General features: G+C 35.1%; 1 protein-coding gene across 1 annotated transcript; it reads left to right on the top strand.

Annotated features, from left to right (window-relative positions):
* Window positions 1–2,817: 2,817 nt before the first annotated feature.
* LOC114372059 lies at window positions 2,818–19,302 on the top strand. The gene is made up of 15 exons (XM_028329449.1): window positions 2,818–3,225; window positions 3,988–4,120; window positions 4,247–4,296; window positions 4,473–4,563; window positions 4,961–6,435; window positions 8,827–8,952; window positions 9,345–9,417; window positions 9,699–9,744; window positions 9,864–9,936; window positions 10,700–10,765; window positions 16,585–16,662; window positions 16,754–16,926; window positions 17,186–17,232; window positions 18,322–18,574; window positions 18,668–19,302. The coding sequence occupies exons 1-15, from the start codon at window positions 2,903–2,905 to the stop codon at window positions 19,024–19,026; spliced, it is 3,366 nt and encodes a 1,121-aa protein (XP_028185250.1). The 5' UTR covers window positions 2,818–2,902; the 3' UTR covers window positions 19,027–19,302.
* The last annotated feature ends 53 nt before the right edge of the window (window positions 19,303–19,355 follow it).

Here is a 19,355-nt window from a genome sequence, read left to right as displayed (position 1 = left end):
ACATTGACCCAGAACAACATATCCAACATCTCCATTTTCGGTGCCCTATATTGGAGTCAGGACAACGTTATATGTACGCATCTTTTATTCTACGAGATGATGCTGATGTTCAACAAATGTTCAACATTTTTTACAACAACCCATCATTACCATTTGTGGAGTTATTTGCCATAATCTGTCACAATAATAACCCACCAGGCAATCAACATGGCTCAACCTCTCTTGAGGACTTATCAGGTGAATACGAGACTTGTTGGCTCAAAAACCATGATAGTGATACAGACTCCTCTTCCGGGCCCGAAGGAAGTAACATGTCTCCATCCCACGAACCTATATTCAAACGGGATTGGTAATCTACGGATCATTCATGTCTAAGTTATTTCTTCTTTGAGATTTTCATGTAAAGTCTTATGTCTGTCTTCAGTTATCACTTTACGTATTGAAATAATTTTTCCTTTAAATTTAAATTAGCAATTTTCAGTTTACCCACTTTTACTGCATTAGTTGACATGATAACATAACTGTCAAAATTCACAATACTTTGTCATTTACACTACACTGTTTTTAAAAATTAAATGTCTCATCGACAAAACTGACATGAAATGGACAACTCATAATCTCTTTATTCACTCTGAAAATAATTATGGACGTTTGCAGCTTTAATTACAAGGGAAAAATCACAATCCAAATTGACAATACTCTGCAATTTGCACACGTCTCTAAAAATTAAATGTCTCACCTGCAAAACTGCCATGAAATGGACAGCTCATCATCTCTTTATTCACTCTGAAAATCATCATGAACGTCTGTTGCTTTAATTACATGGGAAAAATCACAGTCCAAATTAACAACACTTTGCATTATGAGCTGTCCATTTCATGTCAGTTTTACAGGTGATACATTTAATTTTTAGAGACGTGTGCAAAACTGACATAAGATGAACAACTCATAATCTCTTTGTTCACTTTGAAATGATAATGGACGTCTGCTACATCACTTACTAGGGAAAAAGAAACATTGGATTCCAATACACATCAATGTGGCAGAATACTCATACAACTATAAATAACACAACACAGACACAATACAAACACACAATCTCACACAACATAATTTCACAAACCAAATTCAATCTTATTACTATGTCATTTTTGGGAGAAACAAGTAGTCAGACCATTACTAACTCCAGATTAGCTTTCATTTTTTCAAATGGATCGATCAGTTACAACCAAATTGGTGTTTATTTTCAAAGTCTCATTCCAACACCAATGCGAGTTCCTAACAACTGTTCTTTTGATACACTCAAGCGTAGAATGCACAACACCCTTCAACTAACCAACGATCAATTACTAGATGAAATCTACTACCGACAACCATTCATAGATGCAGGTCAACAATATTTTTTTCAATCTTTACAATTGAAAAATGATGATGATGTTTACACAATGTTAATGTGCAATGAGCAATACTCGTGTGTTGGCCCTATAGAATTATTGTGTACCATTATTAGAACACCGGATGTTATACTCAACCTGCTTCAATCATCCATCACTTCTACTCACTCATGATGCAATTATGTATTACAACGGGAAGTGGAACATACCACATCAAGGTGAATTTTTGGGTTACTCCTTTACTGAAACTAATCCAATAAGATTTGACATTCCTTCGAGATGTGGCATGGAGAAACTCAAGGATTTAATCAAGCAAGTTGCACCTACAGGGGTTCCCCCTAATGGAATTCACGGATCACAATTGGTTAGACGATTATTCTTTCGACAACCAGGTCATTCTAAGTATTCCGAAAATTTGATTGGATATGACATAACAGAATTAAAAAATGATGAAGACGTACTAAAGTTGTTAGCACAATCCAACTATTGGAAACGATTCTGCACAATTGAAATTAGAAAACATGTATTCTGCACAACATATTTCAGATCCTCGTTAGTTTTGTTATGTTTGCATTGTAATTGTAATTTTTAATATGTTTCATTATTGGCGAGTATCATTTCAGTTACTGTAATTTGAGTATTTTGTCTATGACAGATTTGTCATATATTTTTTTGCAGTGTTTTTTGTACTGTATTTTAATACTACTAACTAATTTTATTATTTTTTAATTACAAGAACATACAAAAATTAACAAAACATAAATTTAACTACACAATTACATATAACATAAATAAAAAATTATACTATAATTTTATCCAATTTTTATATTTTTCTTTATATGTATATTTCTCTTTACAAAAAATTATAAAATAGTATTACATAAATTAATTTAATAAATAAATAATTTTCAAATCAATTAAAAATAATTTTATATAATATATTATTTAATTTTAATAATATATAAACTTTTTTATAAAAAAAAGGAAGAAGGGAAGTCGGGGTGCAGAACCCGACTTCCGTGAAAATGTGAAAGTGGTGTAGTTTGAAAATTAATTCCTCGGGTGTATTTCAAGCAAATTTTGGAGAGAGAATGTGCATTATGATAAAAAAAAACCTTGGGTTGATATGTTTCTTTTAAGAAAACATGCCTAATGTTAGCATTAATAGATAATTTTTAATTGTGAATGTAATTGCGTCAACTATATGGATTTTTTTGGATTGATTTGTTTGATTCCTTATGAATATTATTTTTCTAATTAATATATAATAGATTATTTGCAAATTATCATTTAAAATATATTTTTTAAAAATCTAAGTATCAAATGTATCTATTTTAATAATTTAATAATTTGTTTATTTTATATATATTAAATTAATTTTATATAACAATGAAATATATAAAAGCACAATGGCTCGATTCTAATTATTAAGCGTTATCGTGTACCTGGTTTAGGGTTCGAACCTCAGAAACCTCGCATCTCCAAAAATTTTAAATTCATAGAAGAAAATGGGAGACGCAGAAGAGGAGAACGCTTGCATAGCTGAAGTATTTGATTTCAAGGAGAAGAAGAAAAAGAACAAGAAGAAGACGGCGAAGAAGAGAGTAACATTTGCTGAGAACGAAGCAAATTCTCCAACGGTAGTAAACAATGATGGCAATGAAGATAGTGCTGCTGCTGCCAGCGGCGTTAGGATTTCTCTGTTCGATTTCTCGGTCGAGAATTTCTTCCGAGACATGGACACCATTGCCAGACTCTGCGGGAAAGAAAACGGTGCTGCTTTGGACCAGAGCGAGGTTCAGAGATTGTCTTCCTCAGTCACTTTCTTAAGGTACAAACAAACCAAATAGTTTGATGCGTTATGCATAGAATTTTTAATTAATAGGTGCCATATATGTGTGTGTGTGTGTGTGTGTCAGAGAAGTCTATAGTGTTATTCGGTTTTCAGCTATGCTTATTTTCCTGCCTTAGTTTTGCTCTGTTGGATTATTGACTTATTAGTTATGCTTTAGGTCAGTGTTATCAATGGCGGAATGCTGAAATTCCACCTTATAAACACTCCATTGCACCCCATGGCTCATGGCGTGCCTTCCTTCACAATTTTGCCTATGGTGGTTGGCAACAAATCCACCACGCCATTCTACCATTGCGGGGCCATAACCGCTATTTAACAACACCGCTTTAGATTTATTTTATATTATTTGCATGTGCAATGCAAATTATTTATACATATATCCATTATCTTCTGCATAATAAAACCAACTTTGAAATGGTTTTTCTGAGAACTATATCTATTAAGAGTTTAATAGATAAAAGTTTTTTACATGGTCAACCAATCAGAAATCATTCTTAGTATGACTTTTTAAAGTAGTTATTATAAAATTCAACAAATTTATCATATATGATGTTTTGTGATTGGATGATAGTGTAAAAAAACCTTTGCACTGTCAGTGTAAGAACCATTTCAAAGAACAACATTAGTAGTTACCAAAATCCAAAACCCTTGGATTTAAAAACTGCCCAATATGCTAGTTTTTAGAAGTTTCCAAATAAACACTTAATTCTCTTATTTTTCTTGACGTTAAATGTGCAGAGAATGGAGAGATTTTAAATATCCCTCAAGAAGCATTAAGTTTGCTTATGGACTTGAGAGCTCTGATTGTTCTGAGGGGAGAAATATCAGTGCCATAAATTTGCCTCCATTTTCATCTGCCTCTGTTCCTGAGGTACAAGTTGTTCAATATTGTATACTTCTTTTTTTGTTTCCTGGCAACATAAATTTCCTCATAACAGTTACCTTTTCAGTATTACTGACTAGACTCACACATTATCATTGTATATGTTTATCCTAGCATGATAAGCAGAAGGAGCAACATGGGGAGGTTATATCTCAGGAATGCAGGTATGGCTAAGATATAGCTTTTTGTGTTGTTTTATTCATTGACCAATGCTATGGAGTTATAGTGCATGTTTGTATTAATCATATAACAATTATCTTTGAACTTGCTGATAAATTAAAGCATTTTATCACTACTAATTGTTTAACTTGGCTAAACACTTCAAGTTTTGTTGGAGCAGAGACTTTGTGATGAATGTTGGAGGCTCTGTATGGGCATTAGATTGGTGTCCTCAGATACATGAAAAGCCTGATTGTTCAGTTAAATGTGAGGTACTTGGTTAACTGCCTTCCTTTAACACATGTATCAAGCCTTTTTTTTTTTTTGCACAGCACATGTATCAAGCCTTATTGTAGATTTTATTTTTGCTGCTGTGATGGGGAAGTCTTTAATGCTTGAATGCAATCCAAATGGTTAATTTTGTTTGTCTGATGATTCCTATGCTTCACATGTTAAGGGCGATTGCCTATTTGAAGTAGTGTGCTGACAAAATAGCAAGTTTAGAGGGTGCTATTTATTGGCAGTGGATAATGATGTTGGAAGATTATTGATTCTGTGCAATTCTATTTTTCCATATGATTGATCCTCTAGCAATTTCTATCACATTCATAAGAGGTGGAGGTTTTTAATTTTGTACATTTAATGACCTTCTATATGATATTTGTTTAGTTTATTGCTGTCGCTGCTCATCCACCTGGCTCTTCTTATCACAAGATGGGTGCCCCACTTACTGGTAGAGGTGTCGTACAAATATGGTGTCTTCTAAATGTCAAGGAACACAATGACAAATTGTCAAAAATTAAGAGACCTAAAGGAAGACCTAGAAAAAATCCAACAGTGGTAGATGAAATGAACTGTGATAAGAAAGATGGAGACATAAATGACAAATCAACACAAATAAAGAAGCCTAGAGGAAGACCTAGAAAAAATCCAACGGTGTTAGCAGTGGATGATATGAATTGTGATAAAAAAGATGCAGGCACAAATGACATATCAACACAAATAAAGAAGCCTAGAGGAAGACCTAGAAAGAATCCAACAGTGTCAGCAGTGGATGATATGAATTGTGAGATCCAGTACATGCCAGCTCTTGCTGTTCAATTTCCAGAAAATTCTACTGAGTTTCCTACTCCAGATGGGAATCATGATAACAATGAAGAAATACTTCCTAAAAAAGATGGAGGCACAAATGACAAATCAACACAAATAAAGAATCCTAGAGGAAGAACAAGAAAAAATTCCACAACAATAACAGTGGATGATGTGAATTGTGAGACCCAGAACAAGTCAGCTTGTTATGTTCAAGTTGCACAAAATTCTACTGAGTTTCTTGCTTCAGATGGGAATCTTGAAAACAATGAAGAAATACTTATTACATACAAAAGAAAAAGAAAAGCTAAAGAAAATAAAGAGAGAAATGAAGAATCAGCACTAATAAAGAGGCCTAGAAGAAGACCCAAATCAAATTCAAAAGAAGTAACAGCAGATGATCCAAATTGTGAGGATCATTCTATGCCTCTTGATGTTCAAGTCCCTGAAGATTCAGCTGAATTTCTTTCTCCAGACGTGAATCATGACAATTGCAATGAAAAATCAGCCCTAATGAAGACGCTTAGAGGAAGACCATCAAATTCAAAAGGAGTATCAACAGGTGATCCAAATTGTGAGAATGAAATCATGCCTCTTGATGTTCAAGTCCCAGAAGATTCAGCTGAATTTCTTTCTTCAAATGTGGCTCGTGTCAATTGCAATGAATATGCTTTGCCACAATGTTCTGTTACAAAGCAAAGGCATACCAAGGAAGCTGTTTCTGCCTGCAATACTATTTCAACAACTCTTAAAAGCAGTGGATTGAAAATTAATCATACGGAGATGGAGGGGAGATATAGCCAAGATAGAAGTCAGCCACTACAGTATGAGAATGAGGCAAATCATCAACCACATTGGAGCTTTGAATTGGAAGCTCCACCAGCTACTTGTTCTATTCCAGAAGATGTAACATTGCCAAGAGTAGTTTCATGCCTAGCTCATAATGGAAAAGTGGCATGGGATGTGAAATGGCGACCTACTAACATTTCTGATTCTTTTTGCAAACACCGAATGGGCCATCTTGCTGTCTTGTTGGGCAATGGATCTTTGGAAGTGTAAGATGTCTTGAGCCTCATTCTCCTTTTGCTGTTGTTGTTCTTCACGATTTATGATTTCTTTTCCTTTTTGTTGACCGTGTTTATATGTTGTTACTGCTATCACCTTTATTAGATTTAAAGTATTTGAAATTTGGATATTTTAAACAAATACATTTCTAATTATTATAAGTATAATAATGTGTGAGAGAATACCATTTCCCCTTTAGTCTAGTTGTTTAGGATATCTTTTTCTTCGGATTGTGCTATCTGTTGTAAGACAGTTATAACTCACAACTTGCACGCTTTAAGCTAGTGTACTATACATGTATGTAAACAGAAGCTAGTTGGTTGGGTATTTTCAATCTTTAGAAATACAAAATATTCTGTTAAATTCTCAAAACTCAACATGGTATTATAGCGACTTCATGAAAACTTGAAGGAGACATAATGGACAAAGGATAACTACTGAAACAGAGAATTAGGATTGAAAGTAGCTATAGTTTGAATGAAATGTGGTGCAAACTATGGTGTTTAAGAAGAAAGTATTTCCAAGGCAAATATTTATCATACAGTCAGCCTTAAAGTTTATATTATAGTTAGTGTGGCTGGTTATTTATCACGTGGTGTATTTTGTTTGTTATTCCGGTATCTATATTGTATGTTAAGTCACATAGTTTGTTCTAAAAGCTGAAGTAAAATTGTGTCAGAAAATAAATGGTTGTAATGTTAGTACTCTTTTTTATTTGTCTCATTCAGTTTATTTTTTATTATTATTTATGCAAGTGCTAGCATTTAACAACAAATCTCTAAAGGAAAAAGGGTGAAAAACATTTCTGGTTGTTAGTTATAACAGTGTTTTACTGTGTAATGTTGTGTATGACCACACAACCTTTATTTATAATGGATAAATAGGATCAACATTGATTACATAAGATCAATCTAATCTAAGTGATAATGAACAAATCCCTAATTGCTCTGTAATCATAATTAATAGAATAATATGTAATCCTAACACTCCCCCTCAAGCTCGAGCATATATATCATATGAATCGAGCTTGTTACAAACGTGTTCAACCCGATAGAAACTAAAGGCAGTTTAAGTTGTGTGGTTGCGCTGGATAACATGGCTCAGTGGCAGCCAATGAAAGCCCGTAGTGACGATGGAGATCGGTATGATGCTTGCCGGACATGCATCACACGTCTTGTGCGTGAACTTCACACACTGGGGCCCTGTGCGAGGTCGTGTTCAACGATGTTTTGAGTTTTCTGCGCATGTGGACGGCATTGCGGTCTTCGGTGATGGGAGACAGTGGTTGAAGGTGAGCTCTGGTGAAAAGGTGTTGGGAAGTCTGTCACACAAGGGTAGAGCAACTGCTTGATAATATTCATCATGAAGAGGGGTTGCACGAAAAAGGAAAACAAAGGGTAACTGCCAAATCAACACTGGATGGCCCCAAACTTTAGGGATAGCGTTGGAATGCAGGAGCGACAACACCGGTGGAAGCGCAGTCGAAATGGCGGCCGAACGTGCCGGAACAGTGGAGCACAAAAATGGTGTTTGGCACGCAATAGATGTGCATGTGAGAGTGTTGGAGCTCTTATTAGGTCACAATCACCGCCATTGTGTAGATCGGTAGAGGGTGATGTTGGTGGTTGGTTCACCGGCTGGGAAGGTGCCAGAAAATGCTTCCAAAAAGGGGAAAGGTTTGTCGGAGAGCAGAAGCAGGTCATCGGAATAAGTATGACGACTGTAAAGGTCCACCGGGGACAGTAGGTCCCTGGTGGGGGATGCTTTTCGTTATTCCTCTGTCAAGAATAACCTAAGCTCTGATACCATATAACAATGTTTTACTGTGTAATGTTGTGTGTTGTGTATGATCACACAACCTTTATTTATAATGAGTAAATAGGATCAATTTTGATTGCATAGAATCAATCTAATATGAGTGATAATGAACAAATCCCTTATTGCTCTCTAATCATAATTAACAGAATAATATGTAATCTTAACATTAGTCATAATTTGCTGTGGCACGAAAATCTGTTTGAAAAAAGGGTGTTGTAGTCTAATTTTTCCTATGGGGAAGAAAATGAGGAGAAATTTAGGTTACTTCATAATTTATGATACTGAAAATTTATGTTTATCACTATTTAACTTCATTATTTCCTGTGTTTCTTCTAATTTTATCATAAATTTCAATAGTGGCTATGCAAGTTTGAAGATAATCCATGGAATTGTCATTCAATGTTTCTATGAAATTATTTATAGTAAAGATGCGGCTAATAAATTGATAATCTTGTTCCTTCAGAATGACAACTTGATTGCTTATTCACTGAAAATTGCAGGTGGTTTTGAGGAACATTGTGACTTGGATGACTTTTGTTTTTGTTTGCACTTGTAAATTGCAGGTGGGAGGTTCCTCTTCCTCATGTATTGAGAGCAATTTATATGCATAAAGAGGGCACTGATCCACGTTTTATAAAGTTGGAGCCTGTATTTAAATGCTCAATGTTGAAGCGTGGTGGCTTACAAAGGTACGCTTCCTCCTTCATTCTCTCTAGGGTGAATGCTAAACCCATTTACTTATTTAAATAAATAATGAAGAAATTCAATTACTGGAGAGAAATTCATGAACAGATTTAATTTAACCTCATTGCTGTTTGTTTGATAATTAGATTAGATAAAAACAAATTTGAAGTAAGCATTATATAAAAAGTAAATATATACTCATTATTCATTGTGGAGAATGCTTAAAGCTGGAATCACTAGAAAAAAAGGTTTCCTTGTTAGAATCGTGCTATCCACTGGTTAAATTCATGCAACTGCAGTCTGCAGAATGTTATTGAATTTACATGATGCTTTTTAATTTATGCTTTTGAGTATCCTGGCTATGTGGTTTAATTTACTCTCTCATTTTATCTCTCAGCATTCCACTGACAGTGGAGTGGTCGGTTACACCCCCTCATGACTATTTACTAGCTGGCTGCCATGATGGAACGGTATAATTCCCTAAATGTTTAATTTTCTGTAGTTTGTCTTCTCTAAATTGAGGTTTACCTTGCTTTAATAATTAGGAAATATATTTGTTTCTTTAAGTTTCATTATGGAAAAGAGAAAACATTCAATTTTTTCCATAATATTTTTCTCTAATAATTGTATATTTATAACTTATAATGTTTATAAGTAACATTTTCTATTAAAATATCAGCATATAGTCATCTGAAACCTTTTTTTCACAATATATATCACTTCTAATGCAATTTGCTTTATATTTATTTAGGTTGCTTTGTGGAAATTTTGTACAAGTTCTTCATCCAAATGTGATGGTAATATTTTTGTTACTTGATGTGCATCTCATGTTTACTATTTCATTGTTAGGGAGGGTAGCTATATTGAAAAAAGAAAAATTATACTGCTGTTTATTGACTAAATTTGTAATATGCAGATACAAAACCTGTGCTTATTTTTGGTGGGGATACAGTTCCTATTAGAACCGTTGCCTGGGCTCCATTTGAAGGGTTAGTAAAATTGAACCTTCTCAGCCATGGCATATCTGTTGTTTGCATTGAATATATTGCTGTTACAATATATCTTTAAGAAACACAAAATTCTGTGCAGATTATAAAGAAATCTTCTAAATGTTTAGGATTTTTGCTTCTCTGTATTCCCTCATTGTTAAATAATGGATTCTCCAGCTACAACCATATATAATTATGTCAGACACTACAATGAGAATGAGGCAAATCATCAGCCACTACCTTTGAGAAACACAAAATTCCACGCAGATTGTAAAGAAATATTCTATAAATGTTGAGGATTCTATAGTCCTGCATTGTTAAGTAATGGATACTCCAGCTACAACCATATCTAATTAATTAACTCGGATAATTTTTTAAACTAATTTTTTTATTGTGTGTACTTGTGTGGTTGCTTTTGAAATCATTGTGGAGATTGATTTATTCCTTTTTTCTTTTTTATTATGCCCCAAGGATATCAATTCCCATTCATGTAATGTAGCCGGTTTCTTCCTTCTTAATCAAACTCTTTCCTATTATAAAGTTAAATAAATAGCATCATTTGTGTCTGGACATGGTTTGCAAGTCAATTGTTTTTTGTTTATGGTGTACACATGCACCCTTGTTTTTTCCATGAAGATTGCTTCAATATCAAGGCATTAGCTTATTACACATGCAAATATCATGCATCTCTATTTACATCATTTGCCCATCCTTTCACCCTCATATGTTGAATGCAATGTGAGATTTTGCTATAATATTCCAGGGATCCAGAGAGTTCTAATATAATAGTAACCGCTGGACATGAAGGCCTTAAGTTTTGGGACCTACGGTGAGTCTTTTATTTCCCCCTAATTTTTTTTTGTTACTTTGTTATCTTATTTCTTTTTAGTTTATTTTAAACATCAATCTTTAATTATTATTTTTCATTCTATCTTATTCTTAAACTAATGTACCCCAGTTCTAGTTTCTATCTTATTCTCAATTAGAATAAATTTTGTATACTACTTAAATGGATTTGTTTTGAATGACGTTGCAATTGTATTATAACTATTATGCAATGCTACAAAACTTGGCTCAGACATGCAAAATGGTGACCCAATCTTTTGAATGGCTTGAGCAGCATGTAGATTTGTCACGTAACCAAACCAATACAAATTGTGAGTTGGCTGGTTTTGAACTAACTCTCATGTGGCCCTGATAATGGAATCTGGAAGTATCTCAATCTGAACTAAAATTCTTGTTTGTTTCTGCTTCTCACTGACAATCTCTTGGTAAACTCCAGCCATATTTGGCACTTAGAGCTCCAGCAAATAACCAATTTGGGGGGTGGATCTGGAATATCGATATGCTATACGAATATCACTGGATCTAGGTCTGAATTATAATTCTTGATGGTTTCTGCTTCTCACTGACAATCTCTTGGTAAATTCCAGCCAATTTTGGCATCCCCTTAGAGCTCCAGCTCATAACCAATTTGGTGGGTGGATCTGGAATATTGATATGCTATGCTAATATCTCTGGATCTAGGTCTGGCTTTTCAATCATATGGAGACAGCCAAAACACCAGAACACCCAACCCAACAACATTTATTAAAAAATCAGAGTTATATAGGATGTACTTCAGTCATATTGAGTTTATTTTTATTATCGAGTCATGGTTTACATAAAATCTAAGTTTATGCATTTTTAGTGGGGAAAATTTATACAATTTGAAATTAATAAAGAATTAATTATTAACTATTTTCAAACTATCACATCATTTAATTAATTATTAATATTTTCAAACTTTATAATAAACTGTCAATATATTACATGATAATATAGAAGTGACACTTGAGACTTGAGAGGCAAAACATCTGTCTCAGACTCACATCTTAAGCAAAGGATAATGATACTTGGTTTAGCACTTTACTGAACTAGTTATTGCCTTTCCATTCACTATAAAGCTAAAGCAATTACAACCTAGAAGCTAATAACCAGCATTATTACAATTTTTGCTCTAGTTTTACAAGCCTAGCTCAATTCAACTAATAACATAAGAACCTTATTATTCTGGTAATGAGACTGGCAAGATCTAGTGTGTGAATGGGCAAAACAAGTCTGGGCTTGACCAGAATGAGTGAGGCAGTGAGCAACTTGATCTGGAGAAATTTTGGCTGGAAAAGTAGTGGGAAAGCACTGCATAATATGTGATGAATCTCCCGAAACTATATGACAACAAAACAGAGAAACACCAAAGAACTTCTATATATTGGAAACTCCAGCGGAATATGTTAGGAAGTCCCACATCGCCTGCCTCGGTTCTTGGGGTGCAACTTATATATTTGTTAAGCAACTTTACTTAGTGCCAATTGGTTTTAAGTTGAAATCTAACAGAATAGTGATTGGATCAGGTCACAGAAGATTACTGCACTAATACCATGTGAAAATTGTACGGTTTTGTTGGAAGTGAAGGTAAAGATACAAAGGAGGCTCTCAATAATATTCTTAGTGTATGCTATTAGTTTTTTTGCTGTCCGAAATCACAAACCATGATCAACCACAAATCCACGAATTTGAATGATCACGGACAATATGTGTGTTACCACTGTCTTTAAGAACTTGTTTGTGTGATGGGCAAGTTCCTGGGATATAAGTATAACAGGCTCTTCCCAACAATGGTTGGGGCAATAGAACTAGTAAGTTTTATAGTGAGAATAATTCAGGAATTCACATAGGAAAAAGGAGAAAGAAAAAATGTGGGAGAGGATACATAGAAAACCATTTGAATATTTATGATGAAGAAGATAGAGTTTCTACAACTAATCGAGACGAAGTCAAATAAAATATCTAGTTTTTATGATAAACACTAAATTAATTTAAAAGGTTTTTCTATATTTAATTAAATAGAAATGTTAACCTTTTTTAGAGCTACTAGTGAGCATGGTAGTCAAAATCACGATGTTACCTCTTAAGGTTGTTTGATGTTATGATTTCTCTGGCCTGAATGATCCTGATCTGCTGCTGATGTGTTTTTGTGTGATTGGTAAGATCAAATGATCTTCCTCATGAAATTGTTTAATTGAGTGATCTTTCCGAGCATGCAGAAATCTTTTTTTTTTCTAAAGAGGAAAATCAACCCATTTTTGTGACCCGTTTGATCAAAACACAGATCATTTCATATTTGTTCATTTTTGGCTGGCCTCTTCGTCGATTTTCTGCTCTTCTGCACCTGACAGGCCGTCTAGTTTTGACTCCTTTGGGTTTGTTTGCTTCTAGGTTTGTGAGGGTTGGACCCAACTGATCTCTGTTCTTCTTTCTCTGTATGGGCTTGTTAGCTTCTGGTCATTTTTTGGCTTCTGTTTGGGACATTGGTTCAAGTCTGTTTTATTTATTTATTTATTTTTTTGGGGTGGGATCAAGGATCACTGTTTCTTGACTCTTTTGATCTCTGTTTTGGGTTCAACTTCACTGATATTTATTTTGAGTTTTATGTGGTGTGTAAAACTTGTGTCTTTTTTATATTTGAAATTAAGTTGGGGCTTGTTTTATGCATTCTCTGTAAGTTTACTTAATTTAGTAGGGATTTTAAGATTATGTCTTAATTATGTTATTTTTTATGCACATACACACAATTTACTTTTGTCACCCCATTCTTGATCTTAGGTTGGATCTCAATTTTGATAACCTTGTAATGAGAAAAGGCTTTTGATCGATGTTGGTTGTATGTTTTAGAGCAGTACTACTATTAAATAGGACTAGTAAAAGTATCCTTACATGTGGTTATGATGCATGTTTAGTATAACATTACTATTGCTTTCCTTTAATTCATAATAGCTTCATTATGAATTAATATGATAGTGATTATATTGTTTTCCTTTGTTGTTGAACACGATGGAAAAACCTTTTTCCTACATAAAACACCTTTTTTGGGGGGTTTAACCAGTGAGTGACCAAAATTGCTTTTATTTGAAAACAATTTATTTTAATATGCTGCAGAAGAGGTCCTAGAGGAGTAATAGGTATTTGGAGTTCTCATCAGTCTTATTCGCAGAAAGCCATTAATTCGCTATATCATATAGCAGAAGTCACATATCGGTTGAAATATATGATATACATCAATTATTTATGTATAAAAAATTAAGTTGTATGCAAATAAAAATAAAATACTTAAAAATTGGCATAATAATATAAAGTTCAATTGGCTCGAGACTCGCTAGACATGACAAGAGGATGCAGGACGCATGCCAAAACCACAACGATGATAGTGATTGCAATAGCGGACAGAGTTGCAATCATGGATCCAAGAAGTGATCATTAGCCTATTACAATATGCGGATGATACAATATTTTTTGGGGAGGCGACAATGGAAAACACTAAGGCAATCAAATCAATCTTGAGGACCTTTGAACTTGCATCAGGCCTTAAAATTAACTTTGCAAAAAGTAGTTTTGGATCAATTGGTATGCCGGAACCGTGGAAGCGAAGTGCAGCTGATTTCTTGAATTGTAGCCTGCTGTCCATCCCTTTTGTTTACTTGGGGATCCCCATTGGGGACAATCCGAGAAGATGTCAGTTGTGGGATCCTATCCTTCAAAAGTGTGAGAGAAAACTAGCGAAGTGGAAGCTGAGGCACATATCGTTTGGGGGGAGAGTTACACTCATACAGTCAGTTCTAACTTCTATTCCCATATATTTTCTTTCTTTTTTCAGGATTTCTAGAAGGGTGGTGGAAAGACTGGAGGGTATTCAGCGCAGATTCCTATGGGGCGGTGGACCTGAACAAAACAAAATTGCTTGGGTCAAATGGGAGACTATATGTCTTCCAAAAGAGAAAGGGGGGTTGGGAATCAAGGACATCAACAGTTTCAACCTTGCATTGCTTGGTAAATGGAAGTGGAGCTTGTTTCAAAATCATAGTGATCTTTGGGCTAGAGTGCTGGAGTCGAAGTATGGAGGATGGAGGAGTTTAAATAGAGCATCACCGGATTCCAACGACTCTATATGATGGAGGGATTTGAGATTGGCTCTCCACCATCCACAACAAGAGATGGCTTTTCACAGCGGAGTGGTGTGGAAGGTGGGGTGCGGTGATCGAATTAAGTTTTGGGAGGATAGGTGGATCGATGGTGAGTCAACATTATTAGCCAAGTACCCGAGGCTATATCTCAACTCATGCCAGCAGAATCAACTCATTCAGCAAATGGGAGATCATAAAGACACAGGATGGGAATGGGATCTCAAATGGAGGAGACGCTTGTTTGACAGCGAGGTATCTATGGCTGACACTTTCCTAAATGAGGTGGGATGCATCCGAATCCAACCTCATAGTAGGGATGATTGGGTCTGGAAACTAGACCCAAGTGGTCAATACTCGGCAAAAAGCGCTTATTATGCATTGAGGGGAAACATCATAGAGGGGGATGAGGCTGCAGATTTTGAAGAATTATGGAAGCTAAGGATCCCATCTAAAGCTGCAGTTTTTGTTTGGAGATTAATTTGGGATAGATTGTCGACTAAGGTAAATCTGCGGAGGAGGCATGTGGAAATTAATGACTTACAATGTCCATTCTGCAGGAGATTGGAAGAGGATGCAGCACATTTATTCTTCCACTGCAGCAAGATTACACCTCTTTGGTGGGAAGCTTTGTCTTGGGTGAACATCCTCACTGTGTTCCCGCAGCACCCAAGGCAGCACTTCTCCCAACATATGGCTGATAGGGTGGAAGGAATTCGGGGCAATAGATGGAGGTCTTGGTGGGTGGCTTTTACTTGGACTGTGTGGCAGCTGAGGAATAAAATCATATTTTCAAATGGCACTTACAATGGCAACAAACTGATGGAGGATGCTATATTCTTACTTTGGTCTTGGCTCAGAAATTTTGAGAAAGATTTCGTAGTCCCCTACAATCATTGGTCATCTAACCTTAGAGATGCTTTTGTTATTAGTTGAGGATAGAAATCATAGTTAGTGGTAGCTATACTATCTGATTTCCAGTTTGGTTCCCATCGAGACTGCTGTGTAGTCTGGTCTTTGGAACCATTCCACTGAATTTTATTGTAATCATGGTACCCCTGGTACTTGGATTCATTTCACACATATATATATATATATATACTTATCTTTGCTGACCAAAAAAAAATGGATCCAAGAAATTTCCGCTATGCAATAGCCTTATAGAGGCTATTTAGCAACACTGGTTTTCATTGACTGTAGAACCTAGCTAAATTACTTGGGACACTTCCCTACTTTCTGCCCTGTAGTAAAGTTGCTTTTTACACTTTATAGTAAGCAAATATTGTTCTCTCCAAGAACCTTGAACAGATGAAATTGTGACTTGTGAATACAAAGATAGATGATACATCTGTCGTATGAGCATCCTCAAGAATTTGATCTCAATTCATTTGCATTCATAGTGTGAGCAATGGGGCACTGCATCATTAGTCAACCATAGAGGCAACACTTTTTTTTTGTATTGTCTGTATGTTCGTGTGTAATTAGCTTTGCTGTTTCCATCATTATAGAGGACAAATATTTGTTTCTTATCAATTATCATGTCAAGGTGTATGATTACTTGTTTATAGGCAACAGAGGAATTAGGTTTAGCCTTTGAGTCTGTTAAACTTGTTTACAATGGTTTGCTTTATGCATGGCAATTTGTTTGTAGTAATCCATTTCGTCCTTTGAGGAGCCTCAATCCTATGCCAAGAATCATATATAGTCTGGATTGGCTGTCAAACCCAAGGTAATACATTAATTTAATTTTTAGCTGGATCAAATGCTGTCTAAATTTTCAATGTGATTAACTCAGAATTATTTTGTTTATACTTTTCTAGCTGCATCATTATGTCCTTTGAGGATGGAACAATGAGAACCATTAGCTTGGTGAAGGCTGCAAATGACCTTCCTGTCACTGGAGAAATATACAGTGGGAAAAAGCAACCTGGGTTGCACGGTTCTGCATATTCATCTTTTGCCATTTGGAGCGTTCAAGTTTCACGTTTAACAGGTGCGTTTTTTCGGTATGCATTACTTTAGATATTATGATTATATAATCTTATTGCTAGAAACATTTTACCTTAGGCATTGAAAAACTTATGTACTATTAATGTTACCCTATAAAGTAATTGTTGGGTTTTCTAGGCAAAACAACCATCTTTTCATGACAAATTTGTTACTGTTTGTTTTCTCAATATCATAATGTGACACCTAAACAATTGATTATTATTACTATTTACTAAATGACGGGTTTACTTTTATTATGTTAGGCATGGTTGCTTATTGTGGTGTAGATGGTGCTGTCATTCGTTTTCAGGTAATTCTAATATTTTGTTGCAGATATCACTTGCAACTACCTGCACTGCTTTTTTTGAGCCAATAGACAAGAGCGTGCAATCCCCACTCTTCATGATGAAGTTGATTTTTAATTTTCAACACAAGGACATATGGGGTGACACACAGTTAATTTCTTAGTACAAGGAAAAATGGCTTTGGCATATGTGCCTCCACCTAGTAACTTCAGCATTTAAGAGAATTGATCTTTCACACACTCAGCCCATTATTCACATAAAATTAGTAACTAATCTTACCTCAATGGCTAAGCACTTGTTTTGCAAAAGCTTTGCCGCATGGGTACCCTTATTTATGAAACTAATGACCCAATTTTATTGGCATGTATATTGGATATATTGGACTAGAGGCTGTCTTAAATCAATTCACCAAAAAATAGAGGCCTAGTTATATATCTTTTGTTTGAGATTAGTAGTACAAGACCTATTATACAGTTTTAGATGATATGAACCCATGATGATGTTTTCTAATCCAGAAAACCTAAATGTGTGATGTAGGTGAAAGGTTCAATATAAATTTTAGAGTAATTTATACTTTTCCCATGCAGTTTTCTCAAAGTTCCCTCCTATAGTTATTTTCATTTTGTGTGTCAAACTGTTACTAAATAGAAAGTGCTGCGGGTATAGCACAAGAGGGTTTGGTGATATAGAAATAAAGATATAAGGGGTTGGCACTTGGCATGAACAGTAAGGGGGGACACGGTGATGGATGAAACAAAATAAGTGATCATGTGGGGCAATATCAGACACGGTGATGGAGCCTTTTAAAGAAATAACCTGCTTGTCTTGTGACAGTTATTGATGACTGATGTACAACCTTCATCTTAAAACTAAGACCTAGGTTTTTGCCTTAGTTAAGGAACAAGGATCTGAGAGAGGACTTCAGTTTATTATCTATTATGGAAAAAGTACAGTGTTGACATTATATCTCAAATTTGTAAATAAACTTTTTCGAAATTGTAACTTCAACCTTAATTAATGCCTTTTACATATGAATTTTCTCCGACCCCCTCGCCCAAATAAAAGCAATTCTGATCTTTGTTTGATATCCTCAGCTCACTACTAAATCAGTGGAGACTGATCATTCACGCAATCGATCCCGACGCTTCCTCTGTGGGTCAGTAACTGAGGAGGATTCAACTCTCATTATCAACACTCCTTTGTCAGATGCTCCTTTCCAGTGGAAGAAGCCACCTGAAAAGGGTCGGTGTGCTGAGTCTTTCCGAGACCTATTAGCCAAGTCAAATCCATTCAGAAGTGCTAGTAATCAAATGGCAGAAACTTCAAATCCTGATTCTCAGACTTTAGGTCAGCCTTGCAAACCATCATATGATACCGATATGACTGATTAGTTGCCATATTTTCTGTGAGAATTCTTATTAACTCTTCAATTTTTTGCAGCCATTGGTGCTGGTGAGGATGTTGGTTTGGAATCTGGGTCCGAGGAAGCTTTATGTTCTGTGAAGCAGCCCAAAAGACCAAAACTAAATAGTGGCAGAAAGAAAAAACCAGAAGGCCTAGCTCTGGTTTGTGGAGATGATGATGCGCCACCAATTACTCCCGAGGCTGATAATGAAAAGTCAGATTTTGGGAATATACCTGAAACCTTCCCTCCCAAAGTAGCCGCATTGCACAGAGTGAGATGGAACATGAACAAAGGTAGTGAAAGATGGTTGTGCTTTGGAGGAGCTTGTGGACTTGTACGTTGTCAGGAGATTGTTTACTCTAATATTGATAAGAGATGGGCCTTGAAGAAATGACAGCATCTTATCCACTTAAATTAGGTGTCGTAAAGTGCTTCCTTAATGTGAATATCATCTTTAGATTTAGATTAAATGCCACTAGAAGAAATCATAGTAAAGAGTGACGAGTTAATATGTATCATCTTTTGTTCATTATTAAGTGCGGGAAAAGGACTTGGCTTTTTGTAGCAAGTTCACCCATTTGTGCAAAGCTCCTGATGTAAATTGTACTGTTTAATATTTAGGTTTTATTATTTAATTTAAGGTTTTAATTAGTTTTATTATTTGAGGTTATTTATTACTATTTGTTTCTTAGGTGTTTTTATTTTAAATTATTTTCCATCTTC

The sequence above is a fragment of the Glycine soja genome, chromosome 10 (assembly GCF_004193775.1).
Source record: "Glycine soja cultivar W05 chromosome 10, ASM419377v2, whole genome shotgun sequence".
Classification (NCBI taxonomy): Eukaryota; Viridiplantae; Streptophyta; class Magnoliopsida; order Fabales; family Fabaceae; genus Glycine; species Glycine soja.
The sequence above is the reverse complement of the archived record's forward strand: the minus strand, read 5'-3'. Positions and strand labels throughout refer to the sequence as shown.

What these genes read in the sequence shown, in the direction of transcription:
- LOC114372059 (XM_028329449.1), top strand. Translation starts at nt 2,903, where the DNA reads ATGGGAGACGCAGAAGAGGAGAACGCTTGCATAGCTGAAGTATTTGAT. An exon ending in CTTAAGTTTTGGGACCTACG is followed by an intron (nt 10,766 to 16,584) that starts GTGAGTCTTTTA and finishes ATTTGTTTGTAG; the next exon opens with TAATCCATTTCGTCCTTTGA. An exon ending in GATTGGCTGTCAAACCCAAG is followed by an intron (nt 16,663 to 16,753) that starts GTAATACATTAA and finishes ATACTTTTCTAG; the next exon opens with CTGCATCATTATGTCCTTTG.